General features: G+C 42.4%; 1 protein-coding gene across 5 annotated transcripts in view; it reads right to left on the bottom strand.

The window, feature by feature from the left end:
• The window catches only part of fyco1a (FYVE and coiled-coil domain autophagy adaptor 1a), a 197,293-nt gene that overhangs the window by 34,908 nt on the left and 142,502 nt on the right, over positions 1-19,883 (bottom strand). For all 5 annotated transcript variants that reach the window (XM_078539514.1, XM_078539513.1, XM_078539515.1 and 2 more), the window contains 2 exons: positions 6,950-7,063; positions 3,520-3,730 (listed from right to left, as the gene is read on the bottom strand). In XM_078539514.1, the coding sequence (XP_078395640.1) occupies positions 3,520-3,730; positions 6,950-7,063 (325 nt within the window). The remainder of the gene's footprint in view (positions 1-3,519; positions 3,731-6,949; positions 7,064-19,883) is intronic.

Genomic DNA, 19,883 nt, shown 5'->3' with positions numbered 1-19,883 from the left:
GTCAGCGTACATGTGAATATCAATATTGTGTTTTCCATGATGTCACCAAGGGAAAGAATGTGGACGAGGAATAGGGGGAGGCCAAGGATAGATCTTTGAGGGACACCAGAGGTAATGATGCAGGAGGAGAAAGAGAAACCAATGCAGGTGATCTAGCTACAATTAGACAGATAACAATGGAACCAGGTGAGAGCAGTCCCACCCTGCCTGGTGACAGAGGCAAAGCACTGGAGAAGGATGGTATGGTGAACCGTGTCAAAATCTGCAGTGGAGAAGGATGAAGAGGGATAGTTTATCTTTGTCACAATCACATGGGATGTCATTTGTGTTCACATTGCTGGTGTCAGCTGTGGCTCAGTCCATAGCACCCTCGCCTTTGAATCAGAAGGTTGTGGGTTCATGTCCCACTCCTGGAAACCAAGAACTGTGATTGTACTCAAAAGAGTTGCAATCTGTGACTGTTGATAACTCGAAAGAATTTTGCTGATGCAAACTGCCTATGTAAGCTTGTCATTTTATAGTGACACCTTCTCTCCAATGGAGGTACTACAGTGCCATCACTGCCTGTATCAATCAATTGCAACTTGCTAAGTTTTCAATCAGTGATTTCCATCATAACTATAGACAACCCTGGTCCAATTATCCCTGCCCTCAAATACATGACTTAGTGACTACACTTGATCTTGACTCCCTACATGCAATGCCACTGGAGATTAAATAATATACTAATATTTTTGTCTATATTAATATATTACACTGGCTCAGGAATTTGATTGTGCCCTCTATGTGTGCTTGTAAGTGTTGACCCAGGCAGCACATAAGAATGAGGTGGTCACCGAGTCTCTCTGATGCTCCCTTGTAGGCCCTCATGAAGTGAACAAGAGGAGGAATCATCTTCTCCCTCTGCTCTCACCGCCCAACCACCCCTCCCAACTCCCCAGTGGGTAGAAGTCCTCCAAGCAACAACTCTATCCCCAGTGGAAAGATGTTGCCTCCTTTCCCTTTCCTTTCATTGCAAAAGACTTTACTCTGCCTCCTTCTCTTTGTACCCGAATCCACACTTCCCCATACCTCATATTTTCACACTGCACACCAGTGTATATTTAACCATGACAGGTACATTCTCTAAAACAACAGGCAGTCATTAATACACTTCCCTGGTTCTTGTAGAAGATCACCTACAACTTGATACAGGAGGCTGAAAAGGCCATCCATGACTGCTGTCAAATTTTTTATAAGGCAGTTGAGAACATTGCATTACCAGCAAAAATCATCTCAGCAGCCAATCGATTTTACAGAGTCAGAAAAAAATACCAAAAAATGCTGAGAACTTAACCAGCAGCCTGAAATGACAAACTTACAATTAATTTGTAAGTACTACATGCCTTCAAATAGTGCTGGGGATGGATCCTTCCCGGCTGTTAGTGCCACAAGTTGCTGGACAGGTTTAGCATGTGGAGGGTCAGACATTGGAACAGCTCAATATCAGTGAAGGATTCTATAACAACCGCATGACCCTACTTTGAATACATTATTCATTATATTAAATAGTTCTGGCATATGCTCCTGACACCTAGGAGAAGCCCAAAACAAGATCAGGGTGGGGGTCTGCACTTCTGGCTCGAAATGAGCGCCTGCTTTCTGCTGCCTTATTGGAAACTCAGGTGCATGTCGAGTGTCTGAAAATCTGGCGCATTGTGATCTAATTCCTAGATCGCTGGAGATTTTTAATACTGCTTTGAGAATTAAATTTATTATGTGAAAACTGTAAATGAGTGGCCTTTCTATTTGATGCATATATTCCACTACACGTAGTATTTAATTTTTGTCGCCTACCATTTTAAGGCTCAGAAAATGTTGCACAATGGTATTCAAGATGCTGGAGGGAAATATCCAGTAATTAGCAGTACTGGGGAGAAAGAATGTGAATTTTTTGCACTTGGGGTAGTCCAGTTATTTGGTAGCAGTTTCACAGAGCTGGGGTTTGGTAGAATGAAGGTAACGTTGATCTGTATCACAAGAGGGGAAGCTGGGGCTTGCGAGTATTGGGATATGCATAACTGATATTGCCCGTTTTACAGTGTCACCCAGTCAAAAATATCCTCTTTATGATTCAAAAATTCTGCATACCTTCCCTGTTGAAAAACTGAAATTAAATTTTACCTGAGTAAAGATTTCAAAAGTTGTCCAGTAGCTTTTCTTTAAATAATATTGAAAAACATTTGAGCAGAAACTGCTAGAAACTTCATAAAAAATTCCATCAGCACTGTTGCCTTAACTGTACTGATGCGTCTAGGAGATTAAGATACTATATATGCTTTGATTACATAATCCAAATTCAGCTCACTGCATTATAATTAAAAAATAGCAAGTTAAATATTAAGTTTGAAATCAGCTTTTGGGAGAGACTAAGGTCTTCAGGTAAAACTTAAACAAAGACATTAAAAATATATGACAATTCAAAAGATACATTTATTTAAGTTATTGTGAAATATGGAATTTGTTGCCTTTTTGGTTAAGCCTTTTTTTTGATATTAGAAATTTTAGTTACTGAGAAGAAAATGTGACAATTTTTTTTCTGAAAGAATTTTGAGTGGTCTGCGGGAACTTGGTGGACTGAATTCAGTCATAGGGTGATGAATTTACATAGGCAAAGATCTATTATAAATGTTGATACAAATATAATAAATTAAATCGGAATTTACAATTGGAAAAAGCTGACAGAAGTGTACAAAAATCAAATATCAGGAATTCACCATGCAGATTGGGAGTGTACACAGATTTTAAACATCATAAATCCACTCGATATGAATATATGTGGTGATTCAGAAAACTGCTGAAAAACACCCAAATTTGTTTTGGGTGACCTGTCTGGCCAATTTTGCAGTACTTGCCGGTTTGTGAATGGTAACTTTGACAAAAGGAATAACTAATGTGCTCGGTTCTGTGCTTCTTACTGGCTAAAAATCGGCATCAGTTCCCATTTGTATAACAAACGGAACAAGCTTTGATCAGTTCAAATTAGCTTGGATGTTTCAGCTGATCAAGATGATTACTAGTGGTTTCTGAATGAATGCAGGATGGCTTTGAGGTATGAAACCTTTGAGAAGTATAATAGGTTAGGCACAAGTGATTGGAACTTCTGTGGGTATTTTTTGACCTCCTGTCATAAGTTCAGCAATAAGAATAACATCATAATCAGGCAGTTAAGCCATTTCTCTGGGATTTCCACCCATCTTCTGTTGAAGTTACAGCGGGAGATGGCAAGAACGCCACTGGCATTCTGCCCCCAAGATTTTTAATCGTACAGGATAAATATACAATACAAAATGGGAAAAAATATAAGTTTTGAGAATAATTATGACATAAAATTAGAAATATGGAACTATAATTTTGTGTTGTTCACACTGATCATTTTAACTTTAGTTCTGTTTTGATATAAATCAGCAATATCTGTCAAATTTGGCATGTAGTAACATCATAAGCAACAATCCTATATTAAGGTGCAATTCCTCTTACCTTGCACTGTTCATATGGCGTTTCTTCAGATTCTTGATAAACAACGCTAAATGAGATGCTCTTTGGATCAGAAGAAAAGATCCAGCTAATGGTCAAACCACACTCTTCAACAACAATAAGGATCAGACTGTAGCAACTGGATTTAACAAAAAGCTCTCTATTGTTATCTCCAAACTGTCTAATCTCATCCATCTTGAGGGGTATCTTGAGCCTAAAACGGAAAAACAAGTATGTTTGCCCTCCCAACAACAACAACTAGCAAATATATAGCACCTTCAATGCAGTAAAACGTCCCAAGGTGTTTCACAAGAGCGTTATCAAACAATATTTGGCATTAAGCCACATAAAGAGATACCAGGACAGGTGACCAAAAGTTTGGTCAAAGTTATACCGAGCATCAAAAAAGAGAGAGGTAGAGGCACAGAGAGATTTAGGGAGAAAATATAAGTGCTTAAGGCCTAGACAGCTGCACGCATGGCTAGCAATGGTGGAGCGATTAAAATCAGGAATACAATACAGGCCAGAAATGGAGGAGTGCAGCGAACTTGGAGGTTGGAGATGTTACAGAGGTAAGACGGGGTGGGGGGGGGGGGTTGGATTTGAAAACAAGGATGAGAATTATAAAATGGAGGCGTCGTCAGACTGTAAGCCAATATAGGTCAGCGTGCACAAGGATGATAGGTGAACGGGACTTGATTAAAGTTAGCATGCGGGCAGCAGAAGCCTTCAAAGTGAACTGAAATCACCCACTCAGTAATCAGTGTAAGCTCTATTACTCAGTGCTTGTTAAATTTAACAGAATTAAGTGGTGTTTCTTTATCTTTAAACTTTGAGAGAACATTGTGGACAGGAGGAAATCTGGCAGCAATGCCAATGTTCAGACTCCATTTGTTAGCGCATTGATCTCCAATTTGAATGACTAATCATATTACTGTTTAGTTATTCACATTTCTGATCTGAACAGATGAGGTCTCCAGAAGAAATTGGAGAGGGGGAATGTATTCTGGTTTGGGTTATTGAGTTTCACATTTGCTACTGATTACTCTACTTAACTTGTCCCAAAAATACATGCCAGTAAAACTTTAAAATACTAGTATTGCACAATGATTTAAACCCAAGCACAGTTTCTAAATAAAGCGGACTTAGCTGTCGAGCGAGTAAGTGGGTCATGAAGCACTGAAATTATTTCCTGATTTAAAGTCATTCACCTCGTCCTTATTTTTATGTAACTCTTGGGCTAGGATTTTTCATTGGTCTGGTGGGCTCGGTGGGAGCGGGCGGTTGGGAATCCGACCGCTGCCTGCAATCGACTCCACACCGCCATTTTATGTGGACGGGCCAATTAAGGCCCATCCAGCATAGTATGCAAGCAGTGAGCGCCATCTGTGCGGGCGGGGAGGAGGGAGAGTCGGGTCCAGCACCCTTTCGGGCACGCGAGCAAAAGAGCGCTTCAACCTCCCTGAGGCACGAAGCTGCCTCAGGGAGATTGAAGCGATTGTTAAAAATAAATAAATACAGTAAAAATTTAATGACTATGTCACATGAGATGGGACATGTTTTCATTTTTCAAAGAAAGGTTTTATTTAAATTGTAATAGCTTTAGGAAACCTCATCCCGCTTGGCCTTTTCGCCTGCCTGCCAACTGTTAGGTTGGACGGGCAGCGTAAATTTGAAATTAATTAATTAATTAATGGCCTTAATAGGCCTTTCAATTATTGGCGGGCGCGCAGCTGACTCCAGCGCACGCCTGCCAAATGAAATATCGCGAGACAGTTCAATGACGTTGAGACGCACACTCGACGTCATCGTGCGTCATTTTACTTTCCGGTGGGTCAGGCCCACCCTGCATGCTAACTGTAAAGTTCTGCCCTTGGATTTAATACTATTTCCAGTTAACAGCAAAGTAAATAACAATTTAGAAGGCAGTGAGATAGAGTTGGTTGGAGCATTGATATTTCTCCACAGTATACTCTGAAGAGCTGGCACTTGCAAAAATTGATGTGCTACTTCACCATCTGTGGCAGAAGGGTGTGATTACATAGCGCTGGATTTTCGCAGATACTGAAGGGGTCTCCGACTTAGCCAAAATGGCGCCGAAACCCTGATGCCTGAAGTCCCTCTCCTGAATCTGGCACCTACCATTTTCACCAGGGGGGGAATAGGGGCAGGTTGTAGTTTGCACATCTGTGGTTCAGTGGCAGCAGCACATTTAAAAGTGTAGCTGCCTTGAAACAGATGCAATTTCCATTAGTGGGGTGTGCAAAACGCGACTCGTGGGCTTTAGACATTTGAGCAAAAGGTCTAAAGTTGCCATTTGGAGTAATTTGGAGATGTAGGGTATGCTTTTGGAGAGGTAGGGACCCTTTTGAATAGGTCCAGGGACCACTTTTGGAGAGGTGAGGTGCCTTTTGGGAGAGGTAAATACCCTTTAGGAGATGGAAGGTACCCATTAAGATTGTTAAAATTAGATATGAATGTGTATAAAAAGTGGATAAACTCGTTGGCGCTATCGAGCTGTCAAGACATCCGAATCACACAGACTGCTGTGACTACTTGCAATTTCACCAGCTGTCTGTTGACAGAAGTTTGAGGACTTTCATCATAGAATTAGTGCTGCATGACTAATTCCACAACGTATCATTATCACAGTAAGGGGCCTGTAAGTTCACAGTCTGATTGACAGCTCCAAGTGGTTATCAAGTCTTTGATGAGGGGCTATGAACACAAATATTTATTTTTATAAGGAATTAAGTACTTGAAGGAATTTAAATATAGCGAATGGGTTTTTATCAATGATTTTTTAAAAAAAAGTGATGTCATCAATAGGCAACTAGAGCTTTATTTTATTTCATTTCAGAATGGTTCCTGAGGTCTGCCCATGGTGGATACTGGGTTAAGTTGGCATGGAGGGTGTAAGGACAAAGGCTAGTAGGTGGGGGGGGTCATGGGTTAGCATGAGTTGGCACTAGGTTGGCGTAGTGGTTATAAAGGATTATGTGGGTGCGTAGAAGGGCATAGGGGCTATAATGGGTCATTGCGGGGGTGGAGGGGCATAGGTTGATGAAGAAGGAAAGGTTTTAAAGGGGATTGTTTTAGAGAGGATGTGACAGCTAAAGGTTGGTTTTCTTAGTGTGGAGGTAAACAAGAGGACATAACTTCAAAAATAGAAGAGGAAAATGAAAATACCATTTAGACTTATCCCAGAGGTTGATGATTGGAAGGAGTAGAATACTATTGGAAGCAGAGGTACTAATTATATTAGCACATTCAAATGAGAGTGGCTAAAGGCCTGGAGAAAAAATTGACAGAGGAGTATGAAAGGTACCATGGAATATGATATTTCTCAGAGACTGGGACAGATAAAGTGTAAATCTGGGCCTGTACATTTCTTTGTTCCAATCTAACTTCAAGACATTTATATGATTCTTACGTAAGTTCTCCACACTTCAACAAATTAATCTCTGCATCTTGCATAGGTTGTGTAGATGCATCTTCAGGTGGAACTCCTGATCCATCTATTGATGCATTATCACACGTGGGACTTCTGAAAAAGAAAATTTGTGTCATTGGATGTGCAATATCTTTAGTCATGTGAACATAAATCAGCATCGTTTACAGAGCTGAAAAGACTATTATTTAAAGCTGACAGGGTACTGATTGCTGCATACCTTATTTCAATATCTATCTGCATAGTATCTGAATCAAAAAGAAGTGCCATACAAATACTGAATGTAAATATCAAGAAAAGTAGAACTTTGTTTCTGTCTCCACATTCACATAAGTTATCATATTCTAAGCTTTAGTATTCAGTTATTCAGGTCTCATATTGCTTTCATATGTTTGGCTCCTCAATTAAATTTTGGGAGACTGAAGCCATTGTTCTCGGTCCCCGCTCCAAACTCCATTCCCTAGCTACCAACTCTATTCCTCTCTCTGGCAACTTTCAGAGACGAAACCAGACTCTGCAACATTGATGTCATTAGCTTCCAACCACATATTCATACCTTAACAGAGATCGCCTATTTCAACCTCTGTAACGTCATCTGGCTTGTCCCTGCCTCAGCCCACCTGCTGCTGAAACTCTCATTCATGCTTTTGCTACCAGTGGACTTGACTATTCTAATGCACTCCTTGCTGGCCCCCCCAACATTCTACCCTCTGTAAATCTGAGGTCGTCCAAAACTCTGTTGCCCATGTCCTAACTTGCACCTACTCCTGTTTACTCATCAATCACCCCTATGTTCGCTGACCTATTTTGGCTCCCGGTCAAGTGACCTCTTGATTTTAAAATTCTCATCCTGGTTTTCAAATCTTGCCATGGCCTCGCCCCTCGCTATGTGGTTTGTTGTCATATTTTGTTTTATAATGTCCCTATGAAGTTCCTTGGGAAGTTTTATTATGGTATAAATAAGAGTTGTTGTTCCAGTGTATGAGTGTCAGCAGTTTAACTTGGCACAGTCCTGCCCTCCGGTGTTTGTGCTTTATTGCAGCTGTGTGGCACCTATGCTGTCATTCTTGGATATATTAGAAAAACTCAGTAGCTCAGGCAACATTTACATGGAGAAAAAATTGTGTTTCACCAGCAGCCCACAATAACTGGGGTGGCTCTCAATCCCATAATTTGCAAGGGCCCTGCATGTAAATTAGCCATGTCTAGGACAGTAAGCAGTTCTGTGGGGGGTGGAAAGGACAGTGGTCATGACAGTGAACAAAAAATTCATCCAATATCCAGCAGGTAATTAGTAACACACAATTAACCCAAAGATAACACTAATAAGACACTGCATGGTATAATGCCCCTCTCATTTGGGAAGAGGTAGGAAAGAAGCCTGGAAAAGGAAGCTGAAGAACTAGTTGCTGTGGTCCATGTTCGGACTAAAGACATAGCAAGACCTTCTTCCTGTTCCTTTCTATGAACTCAGAACTAAATTAAAAAGCAGGACTACAGGCTAGTAATTTCAGGATTATTATTTGTGCCAAGTGCAAATTTGCATAGTGACAAACAGATCAGGAAAGCAAATATATGACTTAAGAATTGGTGTAGGAGCGAGGGTTTCTATTTTATGGGAAACTGACACCTCCAGTATTTGGGAAAGATAGAACTGTACAACTGGGAAGGACTGTATGTGACCTGAACTGAGTGCAAGGTAGTAGCAGAAAGGATAAATAGGACTATAAAAAGGGTTTGGTACTAATAGAGGTGTGGGAGGGTGGGGAAAGAGGGCTTGGGCAGAAATAATAAAAATGAAAGAGCCAAACAATGTTCCTGTTTTTGGTCACTGGAGTTGCAATTCGTGATCATATAGTGAGAGTATCCCTTCAAGAAACCACATGCTGGTTCTTCTTGGTGGCATTAAAATGGGAGGAAAGGCAGATTGCCTCAGGATGAAGGCATTGTGACTGCTGCCAGGAAAGTAGGCATTCATCAACATAGTGGTTTGAGCATGATCGCACAGCAACTGCACATTAATGGCGTAGTAGCCCTTATGTTTCCTGTATCTCTCCCTGTTGAGAAGGGGGACCTGTACAGCCTTGTGCCTGTAGCTGATGGCTCCCTGCACCATTTGGAATCTCACTACTCTGGCAAATTCACATGCCCGTTCATCCTGCTTATCTCTGTAAATAATGAAATTGCCTTTCCTCATATACAGGTCTCCGTCACCTCCCCGATGCAGTGATGGATGGTGTACTGAGAGAAGCTTGCAACGCTGTTTACCCCCGCCTGGAATGACCTAGTTAAGTAGAAGTTTAAAGTGACAGTGACCTTGAAGGCCACTGACAGCTCCTTCATCACCCTGGTGTGAAACTGCAGGACCTGAAGGAGGCGGCACAGTTCTCTGACCACTTCTTTGTTGAATCTGAGGCACCTCTGGCATTGCTCCTGGGTGAGGTTGAGGTAATAGAAGTGCTTCTTGGAAAGTCTAGCGGCTAAAGACTTCTGTGGTGAACCCTCCTCCTCCTCCAGGCAGAACTTCCCCATTCTGCAGACACTGCTGCATTTGTCTGTCCTGTTGCAAATCCAGAGCCACTGCATCTACAGCCTTCATACCTTTTGTGGACAAGTGACTATTTCCTCTGGCCTCCCTGTATGGATGCACCTATCAAAAACACCCCACAGTACTTCCACAAACTTATCTACAGCAGAAGGAAGTCAAGGGCATCTCACCTGAATGTTGGAAGGCTGGTCCTATAAATAGTGTTGGCGGAGTGGGGGTGGGGGAGGGAGGGGGGGCTTGATTTTTGCGGAGTCAGGCTGACTCTGAAGGCCTTTAAAGATGGTGTGCAGGTCCCAGATGTGGAGGTTTTCAGCAAATCCATTTCCAACAAATCCATTTTTGCCAGCAAGGGGAGGGGGTTGGGGTGTGAATCGCCCAGGTGAGAAACCCAAACTCAGCAGGGCCATTTGAAATTAGTGCTGAGATCAAACAGACTCAATTTTTCCTGTTCCTAGGGCCTTAACCCCAACTGTGGGAGTCACAAATTTATGAGGACTCATAATTATTCTTGAAGAGCAGATAAGGTTTGTTTAAGTGTCCTGATCTTAAGTTATTTAAATCCCATGGCCTTTAAAAATGAAAAAAAAAACAAGGTGCAGCTTTTAGTTGGATGAAGAAAGAAGGCACTGCTGCTGGAGTACATTACTTGATAGGCCTGATTGATAGGCCATCTGGTGTAGCTTAAAAAAATACACATATGTTCCTACAGTTTCAACAGACTTCACTGTTGACATTTTCCAAGGGCTGTTGTTACAACTGAGCTCATTATCTACACTTGGCTGAATTTCAAAAGCGTCAAAATCGTTTATCGCAGAAGACGGGCTGAATTCATTATTTTGACTGACAGTTTTAAGAGGCTGTTAAAAGATTAGCTATTGTTTGCTTTTACAACAAACTGACAATTTGAGGGGATTTAAAAGTTTTTAACGGGCTTCATGCATGAGTTTCTTTCAGTAAGCGTGAAAACAGTGACAGCTCTTTTAGATTGTTAGAAGTTGATTATTTTCATCTCCACCTGGCTCTTGAGGTCTGCTCATAGTGGATACTGGGTGAGTGATGATGGAAGGGGCATGGAGGATTTGGGGGTGTGTGGAGGTGGCATGGGGGTATGGAGGTATGATGGGGCATGGAAATGGCATAGGGGTTATGAGGAGGCATGGAGGGTGGGGGGGCGAATGGTGGTGAGGGCCTAATAGCCTTTTACACAACTAGGCTGAAATCTCAGAGAACCGAGGTGGGAATTATAACCAGTCCGCCTCCATGGCTGCCTCTGATCTGCCTCCTGATTCAATTACACCCCCGTACCACCAGAGTGCAAATTGTGCACGCAGGGGTTGTTTCCATGTAGGTGAGTCTGTGCTTCCCGCCTCGATGGTAAAAATCTGGCCATAATGTCCAGTTGTTCACTGAGGTCCGAAATTCACGGTTGCTGTCGCTGCACTGTTATCAGCTCACACTTCTAGCAACTGTGTGAGTAAAATTTTTCAAAACCTAATGTGCAAATTTAAGTCCAATCTGCCCTGCATCATCAAAATTTGACCCAATATAAATAGTTAAGATTCAGAAAAAAATACAGGAAATAATAATAAAATGACTGATGAGAATACAACTGCAGTGATGAGAAACAATTTATGTGGTAAGTTTAAAGGTGTGAGAAAAACAGCATCAAGGTAAAAGGGCAGGATGGGGTCACATAAGAGTTGTGGGTACAAATGTGTATAGCATAAGGAATACAACAAGCAAATCAGAAGCACCAATTCAGCTTAAATGGTATGATATAGTGGTCATGATTAAAAGCTAGCCATTATTGGGAGACAAAAATTCCAAATTATAAGGTTGTTTCATAAAGGACAGAAAAACTTGAAATAGAGAAGTATGGCTATTGATAAAAACAAATCATTACAGCATGAGAATGAGGGTTGATCAGTTGTAACTATCTGGGTAGCAGGAATTGAGGAATAGATAAGATGCACGGCTTTGGTGGAAGTTTTCTACAGACCTCCTGATAGCTATGGTAAAGTAACAGGGGGCTGGGTTTTACACTCCCCAGCTGGTAGGTTTGAAGGTGGGAGCCTGAAAATGCAGCAAGTGGCCTACCTACCTGCTCGTCCCTGCCCCCACTGCAATTTTACCAGCAGTAGGGTTGGCATTGCGTGGCCTGCCTGGCAGTGGGCCAAGTGAGATCCTTATTTGGGCAATTAATGCCAACTTAAGGGCTTCATCCTGTTGCAGGATTTAATTGGCGGTGGGTGGGGCCCAGAACAAGCAGCCAGCCAGGGTAGTAGATTCCCTGCACGGGCTGGAGGCAGATCAGGGGCAGCCATGGAGGCAGACTGGTTATAATTCCCACCTCTCAAGAACCGACCCCCACCCCACTCGCTGGTGCCTGCCAGCTCAGCACCTGGCGAGACCCCAAACACTTACAATGCGATCCAGCACAGCTTGTCTCCTCAAGCCCCAAGTGCAGTAATGGCAGCGGTCATTGCTCCCACTGGTGCTGCCAGGACTGGAGAGCTGCCGGTTTCTGATTGGCCAGCAGCTGAAGCGGGATTTCCTCTCCATGAGGGGCGGAAATCCCACCTCCACTCTTCTAAGGGCCAATTGGCCATTAAATGGCTGTGGGACAGCCATTCTTCATCTGAGGGGGTTTTCCCCCACACATTGACTTTTTAAACCCCTTAAAGCCAGCCCAGAAGTAGAGATTAGATAAGTTTGATGCAACGCACAGCAGTTGTAATGAAAAACTTCAAATGTTCACACGGACTCAAAGAACCAGATTAGCTCAAGCCTCAAAGGCAGCAAATTTCCTGAATGCATTCAAGACAGTTTTCTAGAGCAATATGTTCTTGAACCAATACGAGGGCAGGCCATACTAAATTTAGTGATGAGACTGACTTTGAAGGGATATGGTAGAAATTGATCACGGTAAACTGAGCCAATTTCTAAACAGTTGAGTAGTGAAAGGTATTCAATGAAGTACTTGGTACCAGACCTGTACACATCTCAGAAGGAAAAGAGCTCCCCATTCATAATTATCCAAGTTTCCTAATGACATTGCGTTAGATGACACGGTAAATAGTGCAGATGGGAGCAGTAAGTTGCAAAGGAGTACTGATTGACAGGTTAAATGAGTGGGCAAACCTGGCAGATGGACTTCATTGTGGTGAAGTGTGAAATTGTCCGCTTTGGTCCTAAGGAAGATAGATCCAGATGTTTTATAAATGGTGAGAAACTAGGAACTGTGGAAGAGCAAATATATATAGGAGTCCAAGTAAAAAAGTCACTAAAATAGATGTACATGTACAGAAAATAATTACATAGACTAATGGAATGTTGGCCTTTATCTCAAAGGGACTGGAATACAAAAGGGTAGAAGTTCTTTCTGCTATAAATATTTAAAACTTGTTAGATCGTATCTGGAGTACTGCATTCATTTCTTGACACGGCACTCAGGATAGATATACTGGCTTTGGAGGAAGTGCAGTGCAGATTCATTACAAAAATAGTGGAGTTAGAAGAGTTAAATTATGAAGGCACATTGAAAAGAAAAGGCTTTTATCTCCTTTAATATATGGTAGGAAATAGAGATAGTTTTAAGTGAGTTATATTTGTATTTGAGAGTGTTAGGAATGAGTTTTAGATTTAATGTTTAAGTTTGATTTGTATTTCTGTATTTGTGTGTTAAGAGAAAGACAAGTTGAGGTATAGTTTCACTTTAAAAGGTGAAACCTAGGGTCTAGTTTCATTTTTAGTAGAGACAGCAAGTCTAATGCTGTATATACCTACATTTCTAATGAGTTTTATGACTCTTGCGGAGAAGCTAAAGCAAACACAAGAGTAGAAATAATTGTGCTGTTGCCTAGCAACAGGAGTCCTGAGAGAGAGGACACACAAACTAAAGAAAAAGCAGTTTAAGTTCAGTTGGTTGAAAGTAGCTGCCAGAGAGAGACTGGAACCAAGGGACAAATAGCAAGTCCCAAGCTAAAGACGAAAGTCCCCAAGTCCAGGGGAGTGGAACAGGGAAGATCCCCAGCAGACCTTCTAATCAAAGGACAGGAACTTGGAAAAGGTCCTGTTAAGTGAAGGTAAGAATGAGGAGCAGAAGAAGGCTCTAAGCTTCAAGCTAAAGGGAGAAAGCTGAAGGAAGCAGATTTAAAGTGAGAACGGCTTGTGAGAAGTCAGAAGGTCCAAAGAGACGGCTGAAGGTCGGTGCCACTTTGCTATGGAGCATGTGAAGCAGTGGTGTACTGTTGATGGCTGAGTCAGTGAGAGAGAGTGCATGGAAAAAAGCTGGAATGCATGGGGTGACCTAGGGGAGAGAAACATCGGAAGGAGAGTTTGAAACCCTGGAGGTGGACCCTTGCAGAAGGCGTCTGAGAGAAAGCGTTGGTTTGGGAGAAGATGCTAAAGCAAGTTCTTGGAGAGAGGAGATTGGAAACCCTTGTGTGAAAGATGGAGTTCAGTGAGACTTGTTGGCTCATGGTATGACAAGTGTCTGGTGGGAGCGGAGGAGAGATGCACAGCATCTGTCTGGGGTAGCATCTGTCACTTGGTTTCAGAGTGTGCTGTGTCTGACCCCAGGTCGCCTAATGGTTTACATGGACTGCGTACTTACTGTGAACATTAGAGTACAAGATGGCCTTTGGAACTTGTGTTATCCTTACAAATCTGTAAATATCTGTAAAGGTATTGTTATGGGTAAAGGAGTATTGCAATATAGTTCACCCTTTCTTGTTAAATAAATGTCTTATCCTTTTATGAAAAGTCATCAGCTGACTCCTGTGACTCTGTTCAGTAGCTACTCTCCATGTATCTAAACAAAAAAATAAGTTAGGATCTATCAAGCCAGGTTCCACCCTGGGATCAGGCTTGTCCAATTGTAACATCAGCTGGGATCATAACATATGTAGGTTTAAGGGGTGGTCTAATTATTTTAAGATCAAGTTGTTTAAAACGATTAAAGGATGTGATAGGGTAGAAAGAGTAAATTTAGTTCCTCCGGTCTGGGTGTCCAGAATAAGAGGGCATTGCCTTAAAATTAGAGCTAGGCTGTGCAGGTGTGAAGTCAGAAGTACTGCTTCACATAAAGTGAAGCATAAATTTAGAATTATCTTCATAAAAACCTGTTAAAGCAGGGTCAATTGAAAATTTAAACTGAGAATGAATACAAATAGATGGAAAGCAACTGCAAACCACAAAACATTAGAAACTCGATGATGGTGTACAACAGATACCAGCAGCAGACCAGCTGTTCCAAGAGGGCCATAGTTCATTGTCCAGTTCTTCCGGTGTGGTCTGAAAGTGGGCACTCTATATTGGACGTATGTCATCTGCAGTACAGGTCTTTAGCTGCATGGTAACAGCCTCCATGAATGGAGGAAGTATCAGCAACCAGAAAGAGAATAGTGGCTGCCTTGCTCAATACCAATCTTGGGTTAAAGCCTGATGATCCTTACATCAGTAGTCAGAAATTGATAGCAGGGAAGATTGGAACATTTAGTGAACGTTGGTGTATATTGTCTAGGTTACACCACTTTCACAGAAATTCATCTCCTTTCCTCCTCACCAGACAGGAGCCTAAAAGCAAGCGCTGCCAGATTTTCCATGCTACAGTGCCTTTGAAATATCACAGTCCTAAAACAACTCAACGGTTGTTTCCTAAAAAAAAAACAGCAATAAAAAGAAGTGCTTACTTTCTAATGCAAAGATGTTTTCAGCAACACAGGTGTTACGTGTTCATACGGACCATTATGGAATCTTTTAGTCATCTGGGTGTCAGACACTCTCAGAAATGCTTTAGAGTCTCCAAATCAAAGTACTGAGAAATTGTAAGTAAACCATCTGCTTGCTCTGGAATTCTCTCCCTAAACCTTTATGTGTGTTTACTTCTCTACCCTTCTTTAAGTTGCACTGATCGCAGCTCATCCCATTGGAATAGCTGCTCTTTCCCCAGTACTAGTGCCAGGGACCCATGAATCGAAATCCTTTCTCACACCAATCTTTAAGCCACTTGTTTAATTCGCTAATCTGCTTGACCCTATGTTAACTGACACGTGGCTCAGGCACAATCCACAGACATAAATAAATAACATCCATAGACATTTGATATGTAATTGATATGTTATCTCCTCAAAAAAAATCAACTAGGTTCGTTAGACATGACTTTGCCTTTATAAAATCATGCTGGCTCTCTCTTCATATTTTCACATTAAACACGATCAGTTCATATTTATCCCCACGTTCAGCCACTTGGTCCCTAATTAGATTCTAGTAACTGAGGGACATCCGCTGATAAGCCCTCCAGACACCTGAACCTCCTTTAATGCAGTATCCTAATTGTTATTTCTAGTGGCCCTGGTTGGTACATTGGCCTTGTTATACTGCCGCTCAGTATCATACAGTGAGTAACGGCAACAGTAGTAATTATGGTTCCCTAGCGGCTAGCTCATCAATAGGTAGCATTATCTCAAATAATGATACCTGGGATTGCTCAAGTGTAAGGGCTACAGCGAGCTTCCATGGGCCTGGCATTGGCTGGTATCATTTTGAAATTGTATGATACAGCACAGAAACAGGCCATTCAGTCCAACTGGTCCATTACAGTTTGCAAAAATCATTGAATAGTACAGTACAGGAAGCCATTTGACCCATCAAGTCTGTGCAACATTTTTGAAGAGCAATCCAGTTGGTCCCACTCCTGCCCTCTCCCCATATCCCTGTAATTATTTCTCCTACAAGTATTTATCCGATTCCCCTTTAAAACTGCTGAATCTACTTCCACCACCCTATCTGACAACACATTCTAAAATCCTAACTACTCTCGTTGTGTAAAAATCTTCTTATGCCACTTTCACCTTAATTTTGTCAATCACCTTAAATCTGGGCATTCTGGTTATTGATCCTTCAGCCATTGGAAGCAGTTTCTGTTTATTTATTCTGTTTAATCCTTTATGATTTTAAACACCTCTATCAAGTCTCCTTTTAGCCTTCACTGTCCAGGGGGAACAACCCCAACTTCTCAACAAGAGCATCCTGTCACCACTCCGCATTTCCTCTCATCAGTATAGCTTTCTATTCATTATCCCCCATGTTGTTTAACTCACTTCCCCTTCAATGTATGAAATGTAGAACAAAAACAGAATTACCTGGAAAAACTCAGCAGGTTTGGCAGCATCGGTGGAGAAGAAATCAGTTAACGTTTCGAGCCTTCACGGCCCTTCGGCAGAAGGCTCGAAACGTTAACTGATTTCTTCTCCACCGATGCTGCCAGACCTGCTGAGTTTTTCCAGGTAATTCTGTTTTTGTTATGAAATGTAGTGCTTTTCTCCAAAGGAGCATAGGGCCGCATATGTCTTCTACCTAGACTCCCTGAAACAAGGCTAGTTGCTCTCTGCTGTCTACAGAGACTATATTGGTTATCGCTGATGAATAATGCATCTGTAACCTTCTAGATACAGCAATGGGACAGCAGATTGGCTGATACGAGCTATGTCTGATGTGACACCTTGGAAACCTGCAGTGGTGAAATAAGTGAAGGTTGTTGTAGATTTCACAGGAACTGAGAACATAGCCTTGCTGGGTGTTCTGATGGAGCCTAATGGAAAATAGCAAGGTTCTGGTTCTACTGAGTCCTCTGTTTCTAGGGTTTTCTAGTTGGCTTTTAAGAATGGAATTTTCTTTTAAAAACAGAATCCTTCAAATGGAACAGAGATTGGAACAATGAGATCTGGGCTAAGGGGCTTGGTCAACATCACCCATAGCAGGCCCATGATAGATTTTCCAGATGGGCAGGGCAGGTGAGCACTGGGAATATGCCCATCGTGGTGCGAGTCAGCCCCATGCAAATATGTGCCTTCACGTTGCCCCTAGCTTAAAAATAAGTTACTGGCTGGGGAGCTGAAAGGTACACTGGAGGACTTCAGGGGGCTTGGGAAATCACAGATAGGCAGACATCAGAGTTTCTGGCAGTCACTGGAGAGTTGGGCACTGAACATGTACGCAAGGGGACATTTGCAGCCAACTGAAAATGTAAATGATGTTCACTTCATTGGCTCCACAAATGCTGGCAGGGTCAGCACCAAAGGGCATTGGTGGGTGCAATCCAAACATAACTGCTAGGATCATGCATCAAGGAGTTTCAGCGTTAATGTTTTTGAAGGAAGCAATTACAACATTTTTAAAGAAGTGATACTGTCAGTTGTTTAAGCATTATAAATTTAAACCTTTCTCTTTGGAACTTTCAATCATCGTAACCATTTGTCACAATTAATAAGGAATACAATTCTCGAACAATGATAAACCAAGTAAACCAAATGTAGATTGAAATAATTTACCTAAGTGTTAAAATCTGTAGATTCTGAGTTCATCATTTGTGCACCTAATTTTAGATGTGTGAGATATTAATTTATAGAAGATTCTAAAATAGTAGCAGTGTGGGAAACTGTTCTGTGAAACTACAATCATTCTGGTTAAAAGAACCACAGACCTAGAAATTCACTTAGGTCCAAAAACAGCTGAATATGACACCTGCACACTCCCTAATCTGCTCACAAGACTCACTAACACAACTTTTTTCTTATGGAAGAAGGTTACACTCAACATGAGGCTGGAGGCAGTGACTGGAGGAGGCCAAGCTTCCGTGTATTTCCTTTCTCCACAGGAGGTAGGTGTGCTGGATATGACAGATAGGGAGTGAATGTTGGTTATGATGGGTGATGACAATGGTGGAGAAGATGTTGCACAGAGTTTATGCTCACCTTATCCCCATTACCCTTCTATTTCACTATACACAATCCGCAGAACAAACTCCAGCTGTTTTCATCAGTCATCTCTCCCCACCTTTCCTCAATATTGAAAGCTAACCTTTATCCTTCTCTTTTATTGTTGAAAATGTTGACGTCCCTGTGCCACTTCAGGAAAAGGAGCCTAATCTTCTTGAAGATGCAGTGTCATTTGTTCCGACTTTAGCAAATACCAGTTCTGAGAGTAGGCTAGAGAAGGGGTCTTCACAAGGTGAATTATCAACCACAAGTGTGCAGGAATTAGGGCAGGGGGATAGGAGTCAGCTAGCTAAAAAGTAAGATCAAATACTAGCTGTGCTGGGGAGGATTCCGATGCGGGATTTGAGGGTCCTGGCTATCAAAGAAGGCTGATTGGAATACTCCAGTGGATGCTAGATCCACTGGGTAGCCAGTCAGTGAGCTTATGTATAACGGCTCAGAATATGAAGAATTCACCTCAAGCAGACAAGTGTTGGGGATTTGCACAGAGCATTAAGATAATTCTGTCCAACAAAGACCAAATGGATCGCTTCAAGAACACAAAGTGGTATCCATCAGAATGCAGAATTTGCTGTAGGTCTGACAGCTTCTATTACAGCTCACACTGTCATCTTGGCTCTGGGAGCCAGTACTGACAATGTGCTTCTGTAGCAACTCTTGCAGTCTGTACTCAGGCAGAGCCATAGGAGTCCTGAAGCACAGTCCCAGGATAACAGCATGCTTGTGTCCCCAGATATTCCGGTCTGCAGCCGAGTCCTCAAGGCTCAGAGTTGTCTGAAGCTGCCTGTGATCATTAGCAAGCTCACATTCATAGGGCCATAGGAATTACTAAATAAAAAAAAGCTAAAGTCCATCTAATTTGCCTTCAATCATCCCAGGCCTGGATCGTCCACAAAGTGGCAAACATCATCGGATAGCCGCTTTGCTTGAAGTTTTCCATGCCTAGAAGCTGCTCTGCATACCCTGCTGTGTCTCCTGAACCTGGCTTCTCCATAAATGCGTCCATTGGAGCGCTCCGTCACAGCTTTGTAGCATTGGGCAGAAGACATGTCCCCTTTTTACAGCATTATTTACTGGGAATGTTAGTGAATAGGTGATTGCGTGAATGAGTAGGTGGGTGAAGTAAATTGATAGGCTGGGTGAGATAAATGGGTAAGTTGGTAGGGTGGCAGATGGGTGAGGTGGTAGGTTGGTAGGATGATAGGTAGGTGAGGTGCTAGTTGATTAGGGAGGCAGGTGGGTAGGACGGCAGGGGATAGGTTGTTAGGTGGGTAGCATGGCAGGTGGGTGAGGTGGTAGGTGGGCTGGGTTGGGTTGGGAGAGGTAGTCAGGTAGAAGGCTAGTCAGGTCGGGTCGGGGGGTCTAACTGGGTGATTAGGGAGTGTAGTCGGGTTAGGTTGGGGGAGTAGTCAGAGGAGGTCGGGGGGGCAGTCAGAGCAGGGTTCAGTTCTGTAGTTACCCAGGAGTTAGACTAGGGGCAGAATTTTCTGCCTGTCAGGCAGGCAGAGCTGGAGTGGACCTGATCGGCACCCAGGATCGGGTCCGCGCCGCCATTTTGCAAATTGCCAATTAAGGCCTGCCCAATGTA

The sequence above is a fragment of the Cetorhinus maximus genome, chromosome 3 (genome assembly GCF_964194155.1).
Source record: "Cetorhinus maximus chromosome 3, sCetMax3.hap1.1, whole genome shotgun sequence".
In the NCBI taxonomy this organism is placed as follows: Eukaryota; Metazoa; Chordata; class Chondrichthyes; order Lamniformes; family Cetorhinidae; genus Cetorhinus; species Cetorhinus maximus.
Note: the sequence above shows the minus strand (reverse complement) of the source record. Positions and strands in the feature narration are given on the sequence as shown.